The 25116-nt window shown below is 35.3% G+C and overlaps 1 protein-coding gene across 1 annotated transcript in view; it reads right to left on the bottom strand.

The window, feature by feature from the left end:
- Window positions 1-5292: 5292 nt before the first annotated feature.
- The window catches only part of EPHA7 (EPH receptor A7), a 207929-nt gene continuing 188105 nt past the window's right edge, over window positions 5293-25116 (bottom strand). Inside the window, exons 15-19 of the mRNA XM_052646036.1 lie at window positions 22851-23060; window positions 21986-22135; window positions 9771-9964; window positions 8327-8482; window positions 5293-5407 (exon numbers count right to left, since the gene is read on the bottom strand). Coding sequence (XP_052501996.1) covers window positions 5293-5407; window positions 8327-8482; window positions 9771-9964; window positions 21986-22135; window positions 22851-23060 — 825 coding nt within the window. The remainder of the gene's footprint in view (window positions 5408-8326; window positions 8483-9770; window positions 9965-21985; window positions 22136-22850; window positions 23061-25116) is intronic.

Raw genomic sequence — 25116 nt, 5'->3', positions numbered from 1 at the left:
CTGTTAAACTAGAATCAGCATTACTTAAAAACAAATGCTTCCTTTGTTTTTTCCTCTGAGCATCTTTAAGATCTACGATCAATCATTCATTAAAAACATACCGTTTCTTTAGTTATATATAAAACCTACAAATATACTTAATTAAAGTTCATGAACTTCAAAGGGAAAACAAAGATAATCTTCAGTGGTAAAAACCTGGGATATCTAAAATAATGAAATATATGTTGCAGTGTACATCTTATGGAGCTTTGTTATTCGTGGAAGTTTGGAATAGACAAGACCTCACTTGTTACTCACCTCAAATCATCAAATGCCTGCAATTTGAGAATCCCTACTACTGTTCCATTCCTAAGGGATTTCCAGTGCTGTCACAGACCCATGGAATACTAGACTAGAGCTACTTTATTGCTACTTACCAACCTTTGTGAAATAGGCCCAATTAAATTAGATCAATTAATTACATTTATTTTAACCTCAAGGTCAATCAGAAGAGGTCTTTTATTATTTAATTATACATTTAATTACATTCAATCACTGAACTTGAAAAAAGAAAAAACCCTTACAGCACTTCACTCTAATGAGACTTACAGAAGCGTCCTACTGAAATATTTCATTCTCCTGTTCAGAGTCTTCAAGCTGTGCTGTGATGCATTGGACAATAGAGCAGCTGGGTTGGGGCTACAGAAGGGCCACTGCCATAAAGCCAAGAACATGCTGTCCCCTTTACAGCAGCTTGTATGTTTGCAGTCACTATGCACTCTTTTATCTTATTAATGTCAGTAGCTATAATCTTAAGAATTGAATTTAAGAATTTGATCACCTCTTTGATTTCTCAGAAATTCCTCTTGAAATTGGTATTGAGTTTTCATTGCAGCTAACATGAAACAAAGGGTAACAGTAGGAGATAAAAACACTCCAAGAAAAAAATTGTTACTATTTATTGAAAGTATTACAATCTGATTTTTATTTAGCAATATAACTTGTATATTCATCATAATGGCTTTATTCTTTTGGTGGGAAAGAAGACTCTTGGTGGAATAGCGTATTTTTGTACCACTTATGGATCCAGGACTTTAAGAGATCATTTGACTGCCGGTCAATGTTTCAGGCTATGTTATTATCACTGTGTGAACTTAGCAAGTGCTTCCTTGCTTGTTGAAGAGTTGGGATAGCCAAGACTTCACGATTATCTTTCAGTTTCAGTGTAGCCTACCCTAAGCCTCAGCATCAGGAGCATGATAACTAGTGGTAGCATGTCACCTGGTATCTGCCTAGTCTCATTTTTTGAAATATGTTTGAATATTTGTTCAATGTTTGTAGACCTTACAATGGTAATGGAGAAAAGGGATGATTCAGTTTTCTTCATTTCAGGTGCAAGCTGGTCTGATCACTGTCAGCGTCACTGATAAACAATCAGACAACCAGATTGATTACTTTTCCCATTTTCTCTGGACTCTGTGTTTGTCTCCTGCAGCACCTTAAATGCAGAGACTCTCCAAGTTGCTGCATGATACTAAATGTATACGATATTTGTCAGGGTCCCATGACAAAACATTACCTTTCCCATGCAAATATTCTTGCTAGCACCATGCCACTGTAGATTCAATAAGGAACAAAAGAGCTTTAATTAAAATATTTGATAGTATGGCTCTTTGAAGACATAGTCTTAACTTGTTATTCTGTAATAATTAGAGTGGAATTAAGTCTGTGTGCAGAAGGAGGAGATGCAAAGGATATTAATTTCTTTGTATTCTGATCAGCCCTCTGAAATATTTCAATAAAACCTTTACTCTAAACATCTCCTTTCATGATACTGTGTAAAAAAATAAAGAATGCATAAGGGACATAAAGGAATCCACCAATGATTGGAGACAGGATTTTCTTTACATTGTCTAATAGACTCGTTTATTATTGTAAGCTGGTAAAAAGAGACTTATGATTCGTGTTGAAGAAAGAGTTATTTGTGCTTGATACATTGAAGACACTGTTCAAAAGCAGTTTGTCCTTATAAAAGGATGACCCCTGTAGTAATTCTTAGGCAAGGAGGGACAAATTCAACCAACAAAAAGCACATCTCGCCCCGAGTTCCCCATGATTTCTCTACATATAGCAAAAAAATACACATCAGTAATTTATTTGAACATGCACATCAGTGAGCAGCACAGTTCCAGGCTACTCAGGAAACAAAAGGGAGAATATCAGCATTACCTAAAGAAAAAAGAGAGGTGAATTACACCATTTTAATTGTCTTTAAAACACAGATCGGAGGAGCAATTAAAATAGCGTCCTAAATAGTACTAGCTAATGTAGATTACATAAGTATACAATATGATTCAACTCAGAGTGCTCTGACAAGCATAAACCACCAGTCCTAGAAAACAAGGCCCAGATCAACTGCTGAGAAAATGTTAGATCCAGATGTAATAAAAGTTACTTTTATTTCAGTCCTGAATGCAAAACACAAGTTACATGTGAAGACAGCATTCTAAAAAAGGTGGCTCTGTTAAAGCAAGGAGGCCGTTTCCTTTTGCATTTTTATAACGTTTGAGTTCTCTTGCCGACATTTGCTTTCTCTACCCTTCCTCCCCTGAGCACTAATTTATCAAAAAAAAAAAAAAGAAGAAGAAGATTTCAAGGTGCAAGTTGTACATTCTTATCATTATACCGTTTCATCTCTTTCTGGAAGACAGTATTACAATCAGTATTACAAGGTTAATTATTTTTCTCTGAATATCTGTTTCACATACATGTATTTCAAAATCAAAATGTTGATTGGGAAAAGAAACCTACCAATGAGAGAGTGATGCATCATACCCTTCCTATTGTGCTGTGTGTCTTTCCCATCCCTTCTCCCTTTCCCTGTAAAGAGCTGTAAAAAATTTAAGGCAGATGAGGTATATTGCTGAAGGAAAAAGTTATTTTTGAAAAAAAAACTCAAAAAAACTTTTATTCTGCCCTTCTACTCAAGAAAGACTACTCAACTATAAATCTAGTGCTAGAAAAAAGCAGGAAAGACACTGTTTGCATGTACCCTACTATGTCTTCTATTTCTAGAATGGCTTTTTGTTAATTTAATAGAAAAAATAAGCACCTTAAGCTATGAACAAGAAAAGAACTTCATTATTAGTGAGTCTAGAATCCAAATGGAATTAAGAACACTCACTCAAACTCTTTCACTCATTCTCACAAAGGCCAATGCTACTGATTAGAATTGTAAAGTGCTGTACTTAGTATAAACACTTGTATACACTGCAGACACTGAAAAATAACCCTCAAGCACATTGTGTTATAGTTCCAAAAATATATTTACAGTCTATTACAAAGATTACAAATGGAAGTGTCTAGGTGACTGTATTACGCTAATTAAAATTATTTTACAGATTATTTTTCCTTAGGGACAAAAAACATTTTAGTGAAATTAAAATGATTTTTTCTAGTCAATCAAAAAATAAATTAAAATATCAAATAACACTGTACAGTGATTTAAAAGGAAAAAAAGGGGGTGGGGAGGGGCTTGGGAAGCAATCAGTTTGAGTTTTTCTATAGCCATCTTTGGTCCTAAATGTGGGAAAACACATTATGTAGCACTGAAAATACCTGTTCTTTTGTGATGCTCTGCAAGTAAAATAGAAAAATATAGTGCATTTTCAATGTATTCAGAGCCCACTACAGAGAAATGTGTGTACAAAACAAGACAGTATAAATAAAATTTACAAGTTTTACAAAGGAACATTTACAGGTTTTGTTTCCGTTATTTGTTTGTTTGTGGGTGCCCACATTATCAAACAAGACCAATTATGACCGATCCCTGGGATCTTTCTCTATTAAAATAATTATTATAAACAGCCCAATTCTCTTTGGAAATACAACAGTTCAATTCTGGGGTAGTTCATGATTTTCCTAACTTTTGAAAGCATTACTCACAATAGGTATACATTCCTGAAATAGCTATAAAGACACATTTAATTATTGCTTATGAAATTCTAACACAGTAATCAAATAACATGGTTTAATAAATAAAGCTTTAAAAAAAAGCCAGATCCTTCACCTCTTCCTGACGTGGTAAAAAGAGTTCTTTCATTAAACAAACTTCTCACATCAGTGTTCACAAATAAAAATACTTTTTTTTTTTTTTAAACTGCAATGGTGATATTCTGTGCAGCAACTTTGTTTTTGAAAGGTGAAAATTGTGAACTGCCCCTTTTATCATGCTTCAGAGTTCTAACATAAAACTTAATTCTTCCCTTTAATGTTTGGACTGCATTAAACAGAATAGGATATAAAATATATGCCAACTATTTCTCCTAAATTTCCTAAATGTTTTAATATTGAAAAAATCGTGATGTGCTCAGATTAAATTTTAGTTAACACTGGATAGTTCTTGCTTTCAGAGATTTGCCTTCACCAACATTCTTTAGATGAAGTGCCTTATCTTTTTTTATATAATCATAAACCTACAATTTGAGTGTTTATTAAATTCTGTCTAGTAAAATCACTCTATAAACAATCTGTTAAAAGTGCCTTATAGTATTTATGGATCATTATTGCTATTTTCATTGAAAAGATAGTGTTGTCAGATCTTTACAAAAAAATTTCTTTTTAAAAAATATCAGAGAGCTTGGCAACTTGCATTTTCTCAACTACCTGCCAATTAGCAAACAATATCAAAACAGCACTGATTAAACAAAATTAAATGACATAAAAGGGATACCAATGTTCATAAGATATATCTTCAATCATGCTATTTCTTCTTAAATTTGAGATTCTTTCAAAGGTACCCAGTGTAGTAATGTGTCATAGATTAACACTAAAAAGGTCCAAGCTATAAACAATTTTCTAAAAGAAAGTCCTTATGAAGAATAAACACAAATGATTTTAAAAAGGAATAGTCTGAAATCACATATTTAAGGAAAATATTTCATTGATTTTAACAATAAGATCATGATTTTATTTGACAAATATATTCTTTCTTAAATTCTTTATGTACATTTTAAAAAGTCTATCAGATAAAAAGGAGGTTAGAGAGCTCAAGGTGTTTGGATGTTTTTCAGGTAGTACTTTGTTTATCGTCACTGCTGTTTTCCTGGCCACCGGTGGTGGATCCTAAATTCCCTTTTTATATATTCTGGTGGCACTTAGGAGTTCAAGTCTATAGGTGCTTCTTAAATCTTCAGTTCACTGTAGGAAGGACCCAGAACATCAACTGTCTGCTAGCAGCATTCTATGCATATACTGAAGGCCAGTACTGTTCTCGTGTGGTTCATAATCTCCCTCATAAGGGAGAAACGCTTATCACACTTGGATGCCAGTTCCATGTAAATGGAGCATTTGCGCTCTCATAGTCTGAATGCTGCTCATGATTTTCTTCTGATGGCCCACCAGTGTGATCCCTAAACTCATCACATCCCTGAAAAAACAAATGCATTTTATTGTTAGTTATCGTACAAACATTTTATTTGTCATTAACTTTTTAATTAATCTGTTTATCTTAGGGGAACAGGATCTTAGAGTTCTTGGATATGAGGATTCTATTCCTTCACTGGGTTGGATCGGCAACCTGCATCCACATTCTCCTTTGTAAAAATCTACTGCTTAGGCTCTCAATGTGTCAATGATAAGTTATTTTTAAACTGATTTGACCTTTTATATAAGAAAGTATCTTCTATACAGTTTTAATTCTTTTTTTTTTTTTTTTTTTTTTTTACTACAAGTCTGTAGTACTTTTTGGAATACAAGAGAACAAAATTTAAAAAAACAAACAGTATCATTCTAATTAAATAGATATTCCCTAAGGTTCTGACTGTGGATGTCTCAAATACAAGGTAATCCAACATCAGTAAAATCAAATTGATGAGAGAAAAGTAAAATTTTACAATTCTTGAACTGAAAGAAACTTAGGGACCATAAAGTACAACCCTTCACTTTCAATATAAGGAAACTGAGGTCCCACAACAAATTAAATGTAGAGCTGGGACAAGAATATTTTCCTAAATTCCCTGTCCTTATTTTAAGTCTTTATAGAAGCAAAAGTTTCATTTCTAGTATCCTATATTCCATTTTCCTAAGTCACCATTTCCATTCCTCAGACAGAGAATGATAATCCTATAGGAAATAAGCCCTTTAATTACGATTTTTTGCCCTGGAACAGAGCATTTACTATATGCTACGCACTCCAGTAGTCTTGACTGGCAAATCCCATGGACGGAGGAGCCTGGTAGGCTGCAGTCCATGGGGTCGCTAGGAGTTGGACACGACTGAGCAACTTCACTTTCACTTTTCACTTTTATGCATTGGAGAAGGAAATGGCAACCCACTCCAGTGTTCTTGCCTGGAGAATCCTAGGGACAGGGGAGCCTGGTGGGCTGCCGTCTCTGGGGTTGCACAGAGTCAGACACGACTGAAGCTACTTAGCAGCATATTCCATTTTCAGAGCCTCTTGGGATGGTATCTTTGTGTGTGTGTTTCTGAGTATATATATGTATATACATTTTTTCTTGTTGTACATAAGCATATATGTATGCACACTTAATATTGTACACAAATAGGGCCATATTGTGTAAACTGTTCTGTAACTTGTGGTTTTCACATTACAACATATTTTGGCAGCTTTCAAAAGAAAAGAGACTATCAAAGTCCTAAAGTTAGTATTAACTTAAGGTAAAGTTATATACATGTGAGTGCTCAGTTGTGTCTGACTCTTTGCGACCCCATGGACTGTAGCCTGCTAGGCTCCTCTGTCCGTGGGATTTTCCATGCAAGAATACTGGAGTGGGTTGTCATTTCCTACTCCAGGGTATCTTCCTGACCCAGGGAACCCACGTCTCCTGCATTTCCTGCATTTCAGGCAGATTCTTTACTGCTGAGCCATAAGGTAAGGTTAGGAAATATTATTGAAATGTAGTATTCTTAAGCCTATGTGAAGTTTAAAATGTTTAACTGTTAAAATAGGATACAGTATGAATGCAAACATTTTTTGGCTCTAGCAGATTAAGAATCATCAATGATCAAGCAAAGTATTATCTGAGTTTAATTAGCATGTTGTAATTCTGAGCATATTATTATTTGTATTCTTACTTTAGTTCAATCATTTGACTACATTTTGGGAAACAATAGTCCTTAAAGTGTACAATACCTGTGTTTGATAGTTTAAATTTGCCATAAGTCAGCTGTATCTGTGTATGGACTGTGCTACAGACCTCTCCTACTAGGTCAAATGACTGAGCTTAGGTATCTACAAGTAGTTAAAATATAGCAACAGTAGAGTACTGTGGTATTTCCTAGCCGTGGTCTAATAAGACTTTGAGAAGCACAGTTTTTCAGGGGAGTAGACTGCTTTGGAGAGACAGGTGTAAATACATCAGTGCTACCCACTTGGTGTTTAGCAGAAAACCAACTAAGAGAGCAGGTACATGCCAAAATTCATGTATGAGCCATTTCCTAACACACCAGGAAAGACTACATGATTGCCAGCTTTCTTCTTATGTGAAAAATGTGAAACACTTCTCACAACAGTACATAAATAGCATCCTGCTAATAGAACCTTCATAACTGTTTCCCATTTTTAAACACACTGACTGAGAGAAACTGCACTGCCCACAAGAGTTATGCTGCAGCTAAGGTAGCTGAGGTCCAGAGATACTAAATATATTTCTACATAATCAGTGATGGGGCTGGAAAGAAAAATTTAGTTCTTTATACTCCCACTTCATAGCAATTTCAATTTTTTTTTTAATCAGGTCATTCTTCAGGTTAAACAAATGAGTCAATCAATCACATAACTTTCAAAGCTTAAGTTAAATTCTTATTATGGTTAATTGAATTAAGCTTTCTTGAACTTCTCAGAAAGTGATCATACTGAATTTCATAATGTACTTAGATAATGAAACTTTGAGATTTTTTAATGTTTGATACAAACATGATGAAAAAAAATTCTCTTTTGCAATGGAGAAAATTTCCCCAGTGACTGGGAATCTAAATAATAAAAGACGAAGTCTCACTGGTTGATGTGCAGAATACTGACTATGGAGACAAATTAGATACCACTTAACTACTGAGCCAGTTTAGGGCAAATATTTAAATTCTCTGAGCATTAGCCTTGTTGTGTGTAAAACTACTGACTTAATAAAATTATTGTCATGAAGGTTGACAAGATAACATGTGTTCAGAAGTCTGATTAGAAAAATGCCCGGGACATGGTATGCACTCAGATAATTTTCTCCCTGCTTTTGGGGTTCATATGTCTTTGATAGATGGAAGATGACCTAATGTATAATGCTTGAATTGACCTGATACATTCTCAAGTATAATTTTAGAAGTTGAAGCTTACTCAATAGTCATCCTGGCCACTGATTCAAGGGAGTTGTAGCCGGCTGCTGTGAAGTTATCTTTATATCTTTCCATCTTAATAGCTTGTAGCCATTCTCCAACTGAACAGAAGGTAGTGAAGTCAGGAGTGCTTTGATCCAAAAGAGGGCTTATTGGCCTGGGTGAGAATAAAACAGCAAAGCAAATTTTTCCATGAACTACTAAAGAAAGCATGTCTTGGCCCCCAGAAAAATAAGGATATATGAAATAAAATTGCATATTTTAATTGATGTTATAGTAACAAATAAACAGATATGCTAATAAAAATCTAATGTGTAACGGTTGGCCAATAACTACAAACTCCAAATGGATAAGCAACAAAGTCCTACTGTATAGCACAGGGAACTATATTCAATATCCTATGATAAATCATAATGGAAAGGAATATTAAAAAGAATGTATATACATGGATAACTGAGTCACTTTGCTATAAGGCAGAAATGAACACAACACTGTAAAGGAACTATACTTCAATGAAATAAATTAAAAAAAAACACAACTACTAACTCCAAAATTTCTATTTTATTTAGATACGATGTCTAGCAGATAGTATCTTCCATGTATTTTTCAAAGTACAGCCAACGATATTTGTAACCAGTAAATATTTGTTAATCTGCTTCTCTGAAACTAACTGGGAGTAAAGAAAACACAGACTTTCTCAGAGGGTGCTCTTGAGAACATAATGCACTCACTTTACTAACGGGACTCTTGTAAGCACCTTTGAGCTCATGCTCCTTCATAAGGGCCTGACTACACTCTAGATACCGTGCAACAGGTTTACCTGACAACTGGAGCTGAATAACTACACATTACCATGGAGCAAGCCAAGTGTAAAATAAGAATGGGGTGGTTAGGCTCTTTTTAATGAGCATACCTCTTAAATCATGTATTGAATTACCTTTATAAACTTTAATTCCATAGAATCATTTTACTATTAAACTTGAAACCAAACAATCCAACAGATAGTATGGATATAAAATAATAATAATAATAATAATAAAAACTAAGGCAACAGCAATAAAAATACATGTAATAGCAATGGTTTGAAAATGTAAAACTGCCACTAAATCACACACATCCAGTTGAGAAATTTTTCTAAAATGATGATTTTAGAAAATCATATCAATATGATTTTGATCATATCAGTAAGTGATATTGATTCTAAATTTTTCAAAAAGCAATATTAATAAGTCTCTTTCAAATTTATTTAACTAAACTGAACTGAACTGAACTGAAGCCATCTGAGAAGAAAAAGAAAATAATTTCTATTAAAATAACAAATGCATTATGAACTTGAATAATTTAACACAAATGTCAATATGCTGTTGGGATGGAGCTGTGGAGATAAATGGTTCATGTGAATGTTTGAATTTCTCCCAGATTTCATTTCCTTAGCTATTTCTTACCTACTACATGTTCCCAGGGGTGTCTTCAGACTATTTGGGTTTCGAATCATTTTGTCTAGAATTCCAACTATCTGTTCAAACTTTGGCCTTTCAGCACGTTCCTTCTGCCAACAATCCAGCATCAGCTGGTGAAGACCGGCTGGGCAGTCCATGGGTGCTGGCAGACGATAACCTTCTTCTATTGCCTTTATAACCTAATAGCCAAAAGGATATTAAAATATTACTGACTGAGGTTCAACTAGAATAAAATAAACTGCCCGGGAGGTAAAGTGATTTATCCACATAAGAGTAAAGCACACTGCTATGTGAAAGACTTACTTTTTTTTTTTCCAACAAACATCCATGAATAGTAAGCATGTTATTAAGGGGTGCATGAAGCTTGGGGTATGATGACATTTCCTAGTTAATTCAGCAATAGGGAGCAGCAATTAAGTTCACCCAGGGTGCAACAGATGCAAAAAATTTTTAATGTCATCCCAGAGGTTTTCAAAAGGGAAGATGTTATGGAATGATTTTATTGTATATAGCTGTGCATGTACATATTTTTCTGTACATTTATGAATTCCTCAGGTTGTAAAAAGAAGTTCTGAGTTACCCAGAAGTAGTCCTGCCCTGAAAGTTTCACTTTCTGCAGAGTTCAAATGATATTATTTCAACAAGACATCCAAATATGTGAATGTACTATGACGGAAAAAGCTCCAAAGCACACTTTTGTTTTAAATAATATGCAGCTCATATGCTTATGGAGTGTATAGTGTTACAAGATACAGTTTTGTTCTAGAACTGATTTGTATTGTTCATAAAGCTATTGGATCACTTCTCAACTGAGTCCAGTGACCTCAAACAGGCAGACTGAAACCACCCTTGGGACACAGAGTAGAGAAAGGGTTATACCAGGAAATAGAGAAAGGTTACAAATCAGAGTTTGCCCACTCAGAGAGCCTGGCTGTTCAACTTCATCAGTACATTACTGTCTATTTATACATAATAACAACTTAAGAACCTTTGAATGGTAGTACAAAATAAGCTTTCATAAACATTGTGCATGGCAATCAGTCCAAAAATTATTTATTTAGACTTGGGTTTTTTGTTTAAGTGGAAAGCAAAAGTAGATTTTATTTATTTTTTTCTTTTGCAGTGCTTTTATTTATCTGTGTAGATATACAATTATCATAATTTACAGTTATATAACTTTTAGTAATTAATTGGACTATAGGAAAAATCATACAGAAAGTTTGTACCAAAAAATCATGTCCCTAAGGGATTAGGGTTCTCAGTAACAGAGAAATATAGAAGCTCAAAAGGGTCAGCAACCTCTCATAATTAAAGAGAGGAGAACACAATCTGCTATATGTGGAAATGAGTCTTCATAAAAGTATCTTTCAAATATCCCCTATTACAACAGGGAATGCCTATTAAAATGACATTATTTATTCTATATAAAACATCCTTTTTATTACTTTAAAAGCTTTTTTTTTTTCTTTAAGATTAAAAAAAAAAAAAGGCCAAGTCCTTAAGATAGATTTTGTGAAAATTATGTCAATACAATATACAAAGATTTCCATTATTTACTGTCCCTACTCAAAATCACCTGCATGTATCAGGTGCAATTTTGTAAACTTCACCACTGATAAGCCTATTCCAAAGCAGAATTTTTCAGCAATACAGAAGACACAGTCCTCACAGTTATGCTTTAAAATAGGTATATTCAAAATATAAATATAAAATCTCTCGACTATTATTTTCCTAATGACTGAACTCTAAATTTAAAAAAAATGGAGGTTTTCAAAGCAATGATGTATGCAGCCCATTCTCATGACACAGTCATTTAAACTTCTCACAAAATCAGAAACTGTTACAAATCTGAGCAGCAAAGGGAAAATAATAGGAAGGCAAAAAGAAAAATAAAAACAAAATAAGGACTTGTAAAAAAATCAAAATATTATTCAAGGGGGATTAACAAATCTTTCCATGATAACATAACAGTAGTAGAAATGTAGGAAAAAAAATGCTCTGGAAAAAAAAAAAAAGAGGTAACCCTGAATTTTTTAAGAAAATATATCCTTCAGATGCTTTCTGACATTCAAAAATAGCACATTTAAATATAAGAGGTTGTGAGATGGAATAAGCGAAGTAGCTAGCATCAACAATTTTTTGAGAAAATCCTTAGTATAAGAACCACAGTGTTCACTTTTCTTTAAGAGAAATTTATACATGCAAACTGATAAAGTTTAAAAGTTAAAGAGATAAACTTAATGATGGTAATTTTTGAAAGTTTTCATAAATATAAAATCCTCAGCCCAAATTCTCCCCTGATCACTAGGTGGTAGGTCCGCCAGTTTACTAGACATCTTCCCTTGGACTTTCCATAGTAACCTCATACTTTATTTAAAATTGATTTTTTTTTCACCTTTTCCCCAAAGCTCTTGGTTTTTCAATTACCGATACTTCCAGTCATCCCAGTCGGAAAAGCTGAAGTGAGAACAATCTAGACTTTCTTATATGTTTATCAGTGACCACTTTCTGATGATATTACTTCCTAAATACAACATATTCAAATGAGAGAAGCATTTTTTCATATATGTATATGGATCTCTCTGTAACCTTTTGGGGGTTCCTTGGTGGCTCAGTGGTAAAGAATTTGCCTGCAGGAGACATGGGTTTGATCCCTGGGTCAGGAAGATCCCCTGGAGAAGGAAATGGCAACCCACTCCATTTCTCTTGCCTGGAGAAGAATCCCATGGACAGAGGAGCCTGGTGGCCTACAGTCCATGGAGTCTCAAAGAGTCGGACACTACTTGGCAACTAAACAACAACAATATGGATCTTGTACAGTGCTATAATTGGAAATGGCTTTATTCTGAAAATTAGGTTAGTGGGTTAGTGCAAATTAATTCTGCTTATGTATTTTTGTTTTAAATATGATTTACCCTAAAGATTATTATTAATTTTGCAAATAGCAATTTTTAAAATGTTACCTTATATTTGTTTAATTAAATTGGTATTGGAGGGATAGGAGGAAGTATTGTAGAAAGTACCACAAATGTAACAGATTAAAATATAACACACAGAAAAAATATACATATATATATATTCTTGTAGCAATGGAGCCATTTTCCCATAGTTATGTGATGATCTTTACAAAATCTCACATTATGGGATTTTTCCTTCTGTGCTTTATTTTGAATAAAAGCTATGGAAAAAACACCTTGGCCTTTAGTCACTTTAATCAGTATTGATACTGAATGCTAATGAAAGTCATATGACTGAATTTAAAATTTTTTCCTGTTTATGACTCTATAACTACAAATGCTGGATATCATTGCAAAAATTCCTGTAAAATATCCTTTTAAAAAGCACACTAGAAAACCTACACATGGGAACTCCGCAAAGATCACAAATATTTAACTGTAGGAGGAATTCAATTAAAAAAAAACAAAACAACTTTTAAATGCAAAGAATTTCATGTGGCTTTGTATAACACTCCAGGGACATCACTGTTCTAGGATTCAAAACTGCTCTATGTTAAACAAGTTAGATAAAAGTAAAAATAATGTGCTTTGGAAAGCTGGATTAAGTTATTTAAACAGCAGCTCAAGTTGTGAATAAGTAAATAACTAGCAAAACTTTATATATTTAAAATGACCAAATAACAAACAACTGTGGGGGGAGCATTTTTTTAAACTGGGAAGAGTAGCTTTCCTCATATTTGAGGTTGCTTGTATTTGAATATATACAGTATTTTTCTGAATTTACAGGACTTTATCCCCAGACTCCTAAGACTAGGGCAGTGTTTATCATTTTCTACCACCTCCTATTTCCCACTTGTAGATTTTTGTCAGAAGTCCTGAAAAGAACAAAGCAAGTAGAAAAATATTTCCTTTCTCATTTCCCTCTAAATAATCTTTTAAAAGTACATCTAAACCTTATCATGATTCTCCTAACATAATACTCTTCAATGACTCTCCAATTAGAATCCTTTGGCTTTGAGCACAATATAGTCTTAAAATCTTTGTGCCAATGAATAATGTAGAGTACTATTAAATAACTCTTACAGGAATGAAAGGGTTAATGAGCTTCTGTAGCTATCCTACTGCATTACAGAAATTTGACAATGTGTATTATTGTAACAGAAACATTTATCAATACAAAACGAAACTTCTAGTTCTCAAAAACAGTGGTTTATATATTTTTAAAGGAGCAGAAGCAAAATAGAACATTTAAAATTAGAGATGTTCTCAACTGGCAAAGATTTAGGGACCCTAAAGTTCCCATTAACAATCATGCTCCTCCCTACAGAGGCACCAGAGATGCATGCTGGGAACCTTGGCCTCTATATAGCATGTTGTTGCTGTCCAGTCAGTAAGTTGTATCTGACTCTTTTGAGACCCCACGGACTGTAGCCTGCCAAGCTTTTCTGTCCATGGGATTTCCCAGGCAAGAATACTGGATTGGGTTGCCATTGCCATTTCCTTCTCCAGGGGATTTTCCTGACTCAGAGATCGAACTCGCGTCTCCTGCATTGGAAGGCAGATTCTTTACGGCTGAACCAGGGGGAAGGCAGTTTTGTCATAATTCAAGGCAAGCTTGTTGAAGATAACCCACCTCATGGGATGATGATTCAGACAGGACTGAAGCTTTGAGGCTCTGCAGGTTTTATTTGGCTAGCCTGCTAGAAAAACAACTTATCTTTTAAGGATACAAGAATCATAGTAAATATTTATTGAATACTTGCTATATGATTAGCACTGTTTTAATTATCTCATTCAATCTTTACAGAAATCTTATTAGGCAAGTATTATACTGATTCCAGAGACAAAGAATTAGAGGTGCTGAGAAGTTAAGCACAGAAAACATCATAGAGCTGTTACTAGAAGGGACAGAATTTGACAAAGGCTGTCTGACCAGAGCTGATGCTGTTAAGAGCTGCTTATATTTCCAACTGGGAAAACAAAAAGTGCCCTGTTGCAAACAGTTACACATTCTTGGAAACAGCAAAAAACACACTAAGATCCCTGATCCTACACTTCTTAAAGCATTATGTAATTATCCATGGAATTCATTTGAAACAACTTTTTTGTAAAATTACTAGCACCCCCTTGGATTTATCTGTCTAGATCTTGTCTTAGTATTCTAATAAGAGTCAAAGAACAAAGAAACATATTGACAGCAATTTCTAATATAGATCATTCCTAGAAGAATATGAAGTGACCAGGGTAAATGACATTGTAAGGGAACACTTAATTATCCATCAGGGGATACTTCTTTACTACAGAAATAAAGAAATACCAGAAAACAAACTCATTTGCTTGCCGAGATGTATTTCAGTATTATTACTAAAATTATTCCAAATAGGAAAAGGAGTACATCAAGGCTGTATATTGTCACTGTGATTATTTAACTTATATGCAGAGTACATCATGAGAAACGTTGGGCTGGAAGAAGCACAAGCTGGAATCAAGATTGCCGGGAGAAATATCAATAACCTCAGATATGCAGATAACACCACCCTTATGGCAGAAAGTGAAAAGGAACTAAAAAGCCTCTTGATGAAAGTGAAAGAGGAGAGCGAAAAAGTTGGCTTAAAGCTCAACATTCAGAAAACGAAGATCATGGCATCTGGTCCCATCACTTCATGGGAAATAGATGGGGAAACAGTGGAAACAGTGTCAGACTTTATTTTTTGGGCTCCAAAATCACTGCAGATGGTGACTGCAGCCATGAAATTAAAAGATGCTTACTCCTTGGAAGGAAAGTTATGACCAACCTAGATAGCATATTCAAAAGCAGAGACATTACTTTGCCAACAAAGGTCCATGTAGTCAAGACTATGGTTTTTCCAGTGGTCATGTATGGATGTGAGAGTTGGACTGTGAAGAAAGCTGTGTGCCGAAGAATTGATGCTTTTGAACTGTGGTGTTGGAGAAGACTCTTGAGAGTTCCTTGGATTGCAAGGAGATCCACCCAGTCCATTCTAAAGGAGATCAGTCCTGGGTGTTCTTTGGAAGGAATGATGCTGAAGCTGAAACTCCAGTACTTTGGCCACCTCATGTGAAGAGTTGACTCATTGGAAAAGACTCTGATGCTGGGAGGGATTGGGGGCAGGAGGAGAAGGGGACGACCCAGGATGAGATGGCTGGATGGCATCACGGACTCGATGGATGTGAGTCTGAGTGAACTCCGGGAGTTGGTGATGGACAGGGAGGCCTAGTCTGCTGCAATTCATGGGGTCGCAAAGAGTGGGACATGACTGAGTGACTGAACTTAACTGAACTGACTAAACTATAACCATTGTAATTAAGGCAAAAAGGAGCATGGACAGACCCCATGATAATAGGCATGTAATAACTCAGAATATGATATAACATGATTGGCTTCTGTCCTCCTGTTGTACCAATTTTTATCTCATTAACCTCATAAAAACATGACCCATATTTTATGCAATTAAATATTTGGACCCCACATACAGAATTATGGCAAAGTTTTACCAAAAAATCTATACTTCTTTCCTATCATAATATAAAACAAATCAATGTAATAAATCAGTCATAACTTTTAAAAGGAAAAGTTGAGGGCTCACAATTTAGTTGCGAATAAATTTAGTTATAAGCATATTATGTTTTCAAAGCTTTTAAATATCTTTTCATGGACCATTTTAAGGAATTACCTTTATGTCTCCTATCTTTATGAAAGCTTAATCTTTTATTATCCTTATGACTCCTACTAGTAAAACCAATGATGTATTGGCCTACCTTGAAATAAGAAGAAACAATTTTGTGGAATATGATAAACAGAAAAAAAAAAGTAATCCATAGAATAAGAATTTTAAAATTTCATAATTTAACTATGAAAATTACATTTGAACTAAGACATAAAGGTGAAGTGAAAGTCACTCAATTGTGTCCAACTCTCTGTGACCCCATAGACAATACAGTCCATGAAATTCTCCAGGCCGAATACTGGAGTGGGTAGCCATTCCCTTCTCCAGAGGATCTTCCCAACCCAGGGATCAGACTGAGACCTCCTGCATTTCAGGCAAATTCTTTACCAGCTAAGCTACCAGGGAAACCCAAGAACTGGAGTGGGTAGTCCATCCCTTCTTCAGCTGATCTTCCCAACACAGGAATCGAACCCGGCTCTCCTGCATTGCAGGTGGACTCTTTACCAGCTGAGCTACCAGGGAAGCCCATGTGAATTAAGACATAAATTCAATTAAAAGCTTCCGTGAACACCAAATGTAAGTATTTCCAATTTATGTATTACTTTTTATATTTGACTGCATTTATACACATATGGTTGCTCTTTGAAAAGACATTAACGAAAAGGGCTAACCACCTACAGATTTTAAAGAAGAATGAAAGCTGGAGATACATGGGAGAGCCTACTCTCTTGGCTTTAATTGCGAATGCCTAGATTCTAACTGTTTTTATTGCAGTTAAAACTCATGGACGTTATGGGCACATGAAAAACAATGAGCAGTAATCCTGTGATAAATCTATTTGGGTATCAGTCAGTTCAATTCAGTAGCTCAGTTGTGTCCGATTCTTTGCAACCCCATGAATCACAGCACACCAGGCCTCCCTGTCCATCACCAACTCCCGGAGTTCACTCAAACGCATGTCCATCGAGTCAGTGATGCCATCCAGCCATCTCATCCTCTGTCGTCCCCTTCTCCTCCTTACCCCAATCCCCCCAGCATCATAGTCTTTTCCAATGAGTCAACTCTTTGCATCAGGTGGCCAAAGTATTGGAGTTTCAGCTTCAGCATCATTCCTTCCAAAGAACACCCAGGGTTGATCTCCTTTAGAATGGACTGGTTGGATCTCCTTGCAGTCCAAGGGACTCTCAAGAGTCTTCTCCAACACCACAGTTCAAAAGCATCAATTCTTCAGCACTCAGCTTTCTTCACAGTCCAACTCTCACATCTATACATGACCACTGGAAAAACCATAGTCTTGACTACATGGACCTTTGTTGGCAAAGTAATGTCTCTGCTTTTGAATATGCTATCTAGGTTGGTCATAACTTTCCTTTCAAGAAGTAAGCGTCTTTTAATTTCATGGCTGCAATCACCATCTGCAGTGATTTTGGAGCCCCCCAAAATAAAGTCTGCCACTGTTTCCACTGTTTCCCCATCTATTTCCCATGAAGTGATGGGACCGGATGACATGATCTTTGTTTTCTTAATGCTGAGCTTTAGGCCAACTTTTTCACTCTCCTCTTTCACTTTCATCAAGAGGCTTTTTAGTTCCTTTTCACTTTCTGCCATAAGGGTGGTGTTATCTGCATATCTGAGTTTATTGATATTTATACCGGCAATCTTGATTCCAGCTTGTGCTTCTTCCAGCCGAGCGTTTCTCATGATATACTCTGCATATAATTTAAATAAGCAGGGTGACAACATACAGCCTTGACGTACTCCTTTTCCTATTTGGAACCATTTGGGTGCAGGTATCTTCATACATAAGCATATCATTTTTTCCTGACATGGTCTTGTTCATTCCCCTGTGTAGACTGTGGCCAAAGCCCCCTGGTAACTGTCTACCTCACTGATTTTACAACACAGTCACCCTCCATATCCTGAGACTGCATCTTCAGATTCTGCATCCATGGGTAAAAATACTCAAAAAGAAAAAGGAAAATCAGAACATTCCAGAAAGCACAACTTGAATATGCCACATGCCAGTTACTATTTGTACATCATTTATATTGTATTTATACTTATTTACATAATATTTATATTGTATTAGGCACCATAAGTAATTTGGAGGGAATTTAAAGTATACAGGTGGGTGTTCACAAGTTTAGTGAAAAAACAATGTCATTTTATATAAGGGACTTGAGTATTCACAGATTGGTCCTGGATCCAATATCCTATGGATACTAAGGGACTTTGTGCTCAGTCACTTTATTTATGTTGGACTCTCTGTGACTCCATGGACTGTAGCCTGCCAGGCTCCTCTGTCCACACGCCTGCCCTCCTCCAGGGGATCTTCCCAACCCAGGGATCGAACCCATATCGCTTGCATCTCCTGCATTGTCAGGTGGAATCTTTACCACTAGTGTCACCTGGGAAGCCCCCTACTAATAAGGAGCACCCCCTTTTTGATTTCTTCAGAGTAACCATAGAAACCTCACTTTAAATTGTATTTTCAGCCTAGAGTTTTGTGGAGTTCCTGACAAACTTAATTATCAACTTACGTCTTGATTTATCTTGTTTCACATGTCTTATGAAAAGTCTCTTATAATCCAAGGTATTTAAAAATTTGAGGGTTTTATAAAATCCTTGACAAATTTCCAGCAACTAAATTTAAATCATATAAAGTGATTTGATTCTTTCAATCAATCTAATATTTAAAATATTAATATCGCTGGAGAATTGATAAAAGCATAATGTTCAGAAAAATAAAATATAGTCACATAAACAGAGGATTTCCAGAGACATCGAGGAGTTGGCAGATCACTTAAGTTGCTCCACAGTCTCCTACCTGGAGACTCCAAGTAAAAAAGCTTTCTTTAGAGAATTATTTTTACTATAGTGGAATTCATTATTTTAAATTCAAGTTTGTCCCACCATTTGTATATTGAAAATGAAATATATAATTGCTCAAATAGCAGTTTAACATAAGTATAAAATAATGAATATTATCCTTTAAGAAGAATGTTAATATCAATGTCACTATAAAACCTGAACTGTGTTGGTAATCTCTTATGTTTAAATTTAATAATTTAATAATTTAGACCTCTGCAATTGAAAAAAAAGAAGAAAGATGGTGCTTAATGTTTTAGGTCAGAATTAAACACTGTGCTCTTAAAACTTTATTTGATCAGTAAAAATATTAACACTTGACAGACAAAATATATATTTATAATATTTAATTTTCAATAAAAACAAATGGGACTTCTAAATCTAAAATAGAAGTTTTTTTTTCCTTAACCATTTCTATTATTTGTTTTTAGAAGTTAAGCGAACTTTAAAGTTATCTTATATTCCTGTCATTCCTTTATGTTTGAATCTAGTACAGAAGGAAGGTGTCAAAAGAAATGAAACCCTACCGAGTGTCTAGGGAATGTAAATATTTCTCTTTCTCTGCCCCAAGGATTTGTTTGCCCACATTTTGACAGTCCATGAAATCTTTGACACTGAGACCTGTCAAATATTAACAACTTTGCCTCTGCCAAACAGACTCATCATTCAGACTTTTATCTTCAAAAAACCAAAACCAAAAAAAAAAAAAAAAGAAACTGCCATTAAAAAAGTTTTATGTCATTATTCAACTCAAAATAGTAAATGATTTTTTCAAACCTCTCCTTCTTTTGGCTGTGAATTTTTTAGTCAGTGCAGAAATTTGTTTAAAAAAGTACTGAAAATCACCTTCCCAACAAACAATCTGATTTTAGTTGTCTAAAAATAACTTACTAGTTTTAAGAAACATAGAAACTTGATAGGGAAAATTCTAAAATAAGAAAAAAAATACTAATTTTATATAACAATGATTATGATCTATTTTTGAAAAATAACTCAGTTTTAACCTTAGTCAGCTTCTGTTGTTACACATGTTTATAATATCTCAAGAATTCAGTACTTCAAACTGGTTTGCTTGTCACATGCTTCTTCTCAATGGTAATATAGACTTTCTTCAAGCACCAGTTATTTTATTATTATTATTTTTTACTTTATTCTTTAAGAGCATGCATGCTTATCATTTCCAAACTCCTTAAAACACTTTTTTTGGTCAATTTGCCCCAACCTAATCTTCATTTCAGGGGCTTCCCAGGTGGTGTTCGAGGTAAACAACCTGCTTTTTGCAGGACACTTGAGAGACGCGGGTTCAATGTCTGGATTGGGAAGATCCCCTGGAAGAAGGCATGGCAACACATTCTGGTATTCTTGCCTGGAGAATCCCATGGACAGAGTTCATAGGGTCGCAGACTTGGACATGACTAAAGCAACTTAGCACATGCATACAATCTTCATTTCAGAACACTGATAATGTATGTATCTCTGTTATAGGATAGTGACTCTACTTAGTTGGTCCACATACACTTCACTAAGCCTTTGTTTCTGCACTTTCCAAAGTGTTCCCTTGGTGAATTCTCTCCTCAGCTATGAACCAACATCTTCTCCATATTTCTAGTTTAATGCAGGGTACCTTCCTAGATTTTATACTTACTCTACTTTTACCTAAATTTCACTCACATTTTCAATAAAGGCATATAAATCTGACAGTACTTGTAAGTTTCTGCCTTACAAAAATGTCAACTTTGTAAAATTCAACTTACAGAAGTAAATATTTACTTGCACTTATGCTATTGTTGTTGTGTTAGTCACTCGGTCGTGTCCGACTCTTTGTGACCCCATGAACTGTAGCCCCTCAGGCTCCTCTGTCCCTGGAATTCTCAAGGCAAGAATACTGGAGTGGGTTGCCATTCTCTTCATCAGGGGATCTTGCTGACTCAGGGATTGAACCCAGGTCTACCTGCATTGCACGCAGATTCTTTACCGTCTGAGCCACCAGGGAAGCCCTTATGCTATACTGTTTTATAAATGGTCTCTTGGAGTGAGATGTACATACCCGAGAACTATCATCAGTTTCTTTTCTCAAAGGTGAACAATGTACTTGTTGCCTTAGTAATAGGATACACATTTAATAAGCTGTATTTTTAAAAGAAATTTCCCAAGATATTCCCATTGTGATTATATTCTAAAATATTTCTATGAAACACATATTGGTTGTTAAATTTAAGTTTTCATGAAATTAAAACTTAACTAAATCAACCAACAACATAATTTAAACAGATTTTATCAGGAAATTAAAAGCAAGAGGAAGATAAGCTTCAAAGACAAAATAACACAGCCTTCCTTCTCTCCCCTCCATAAATGAATCTTTTACTCAGGTGACTCTCCCACTACAGCTGTGCAAGATCAGCATCATTACTTTTATTAAAGAAATATCCTTTTCCGGCTTCTATCATGTCCAGAGAATTTAAATGAAAAAGAAAAAGCAATTCTTCAAAATGAAGACAAAAGAAAATTAGTTGAACCACTAATTTACAGTAATTATTGTGGTAATTTATGGTAATAATCATGAAAACTCAGCAACCATGTTTTTTAGAACTGTAAAAGTTTCTTCTTATGAGCCATTACCTACATGTTCCCATAAAATGAATATTAATGTATTAAATCCTTTTTGTTTAAGTAGTATAACACCTACATCTTGATTTGACATGTCCCAATAAGGTCTCTCTCCATAAGACATAACTTCCCACATGACTATTCCATAGCTCCATACGTCACTGGCTGATGTGAATTTCCGGTATTGGATGGCTTCAGGTGCTGTCCACCTTACTGGAATTTTTCCACCCTGTATTAAAAGAAATTGACATTTTAGATATATATATAATGACATATAAATCATTTATAGTAGAACCATAAGGCTAAGCTAAATGCCTGTGTATTTCGTTGACAATTCAACAGTATCAGGTCTATTCATCTTGAATTTCTCCAAGTGTAGTTAAAGTTACTAACTTGCTTTTTAAATGTCATGGTTAAGTTTTCAATTCTAAGGCAAATCAATTGTGAACTATGTGGTTGTACGGCCAGAGTCTACTCAAAAAGACAATGACAAATCAGGTAAAATAACTACTAAAATGGAAAGAAATATTGGAATAATAGTATACAAGTAAATCCCCATATACTTTCCTTTGTTCTAATCTTGCAAACTTACAAGAATTAGCATAGTTATATTTTCTTAAAATCTTGATTAAAAAGTGGGATTATTGTTTTCTGCTGCAACTATGACCCCTAGTAACCAAATGCTGTATATGTATATTATATATATTAGCAATCCCAATATGAAATAAGCTATTGATATTCTTATCATACTTCTACTCTTAGTCTATATGAAGACTGTAAAAGCGATGATGATTCTTCCAAAAGGAAAAAAATGTCACAACAAACAAAGGTAGAGATCAATTTGCCTCTTTTCTCCTGTTTCATTTTGTATTATTAAGCCCTGATTTCTTGGTAGGAAAATTGGCAGAAATAATGAAGACGTGCAGTAATAGACTTTTTCTTACAGTCGTTGTATAGACAGCTTCGGGATCGTCCTCTATAACCCGGGACAGGCCAAAATCTGACACTTTACAAACAAGATTGCTGTTGACAAGAATATTGCGAGCTGCAAGGTCCCTGTGAACATATCCCATATCAGCCAAATATCTCATTCCAGCAGCAATTCCTCTCAGCATTCCTACTAACTGAATGACTGTAAATTGCCCATCGTGTTTCTACAGGAAGACAAAAATGAAAGTCCAGTTAACCCAGTTTGAAAAAAGAAAAAAATTACCATGAAAAATGTCTGCACATAGTGACAGAGGAATTACTACTTAATTTTCTACATAATATAGACATTTGTGAAAAACAACAGGGGCTGATTTAAATAGTCAAATAATATAAAATAGAATTCTAGTAATCATTTATTTATATTGATATGTAACTGGTATTAATTAATAGCTTCAAAGCATGCAAATCCAAAAGTATATGCTAATTTTTACATCAAAGTTAGAGAAAGTGAAAGTGAAAGTCACTCAGTTCAGTTCAGTTGCTCAGTCGTGTCTGACTCTTTGCGACCCCATGAATTGCAGCACGCCAAGCCTCCCTATCCATCACCAACTCCTGGAGTTCACTCAGACTCGCGTCCATCGAGTCCGTGATGCCATCCAGCCATCTCATCGTCTGTCGTCCCCTTCTCCTCCTGCCCCCAATCCCTTCCAGCATCAAAGTCTTCTCCAATGAGTCAACTCTTCACATGAAGTGGCCAAAGTACTGGAGTTTCAGCGTTAGCATCATTCCTTCCAAAGAAATCCCAGGGTTGATCTCCTTCAGAATGGACTGGTTGGATCTCCTTGCAGTCCAAGGGACTCTCAAGAGTCTTCTCCAACACCACAGTTCAAAAGCATCAATTCTTTGGTGCTCAGCCTTCTTCACAGTCCAACTCTCACATCCATATATGACTACTGGAAAAACCATAGCCTTGACTAGACAGACCTTAGTCGGCAAAGTAATTTCTCTGCTTTTAGATATGCTATCTAGGTTGGTCATAACTTTTCTTCCAAGGAGTAAGCGTCTTTTAATTTCATGGCTGCAATCACCATCTGCAGTGATTTTGGAGCCCCCCAAAATAAAGTCTGACACTGTTTCCACTGTTTCTCCATCTATTTCCCATGGAGTGATGGGACCGGATGACATGATCTTCGTTTTCTGAATGTTGAGCTTTAGGCCAACTTTTTCACTCTCCTCTTTTACTTTCATCAAGAGGCTTTTCAGTTCCTCTTCACTTCTGCCATAAGGGTGGTGTCATCTGCATATCTGAGGTTATTGCCTGTCCAATTCTTTGTGACCCCACAGACTATATAGTCTATGGAATTCTCCAGGCCAGGATACTGGAGTGGGTAGCCTTTCCCTTCTCCAGAGGATCTTCCCAACCCAAGGATCGAATCCAGGTCTCCCACATTGCAGGTAGATTCTTTACCAGCTGAGCCAGAAGGGAAGCCCAAGAATACTGGAGTGGGTAGCCTATCTCTTCTCCAGCAGAAACCCAGGAATTGAACCAGGGTCTCCTGCATTGCAGACAGATTCTTTACCAACTGGGCTGTCAGGGAAGCCCCAGAATAAAAGCACAGATCATCAGGAAGTTAGGGAATGAAATATTAAAAAAAAAAATCCCTGACAGCTAAGCATTTTACCCACTTGCTAAAAATTTACATAAATAGTCTAAACATATATAAAAGGATAAAGACACATATATTAGATTTTTTCTCCAAATGGTAAAAAAAGGAAGGGTGAAAAAATTTCTTAGTAAAAATGGAGTGAAATTAAGAGGTAGAAAGGGATTGTACCAGCTGACTGTTTTCATCTTCTACTTCTCATTGTTGTGCTGTAGGTAGGAATATTACTTGCAACAAAGATTCCCTGAGGTAGATGTGCTAATAAATGGGATTGAGAACTCTTTGCAACCAATTGGCCACCATATATTTCTAACTTATTTTTAACCCACAGATTTCTCCAGTTGAATTCCAAATACAATGCAAGCTGACAGTGGTTTGAATAGACGAATTTGCTAAGTGATGCCTTCTTCTAGAAAGTTGACAGGTATGCATATTAACAAGACATAGCATGTCAAAATCCTCTTAATGCTTATTAATCTGGATTGAATGTTCCATTCTAGATCATGTATGATCTCTACATGTTCTCTTCCTCTTACTATTTTCTCTTCGCCCTTTGAAAAAAGGTTAACACCTCTTCACGATCTTAGATGAAAAGTCTGAACATAAAAATATGTAT

This window comes from Budorcas taxicolor, chromosome 9 (assembly GCF_023091745.1).
Source record: "Budorcas taxicolor isolate Tak-1 chromosome 9, Takin1.1, whole genome shotgun sequence".
Taxonomy (NCBI): Eukaryota; Metazoa; Chordata; class Mammalia; order Artiodactyla; family Bovidae; genus Budorcas; species Budorcas taxicolor.
Note: the sequence above shows the minus strand (reverse complement) of the source record. Positions and strands in the feature narration are given on the sequence as shown.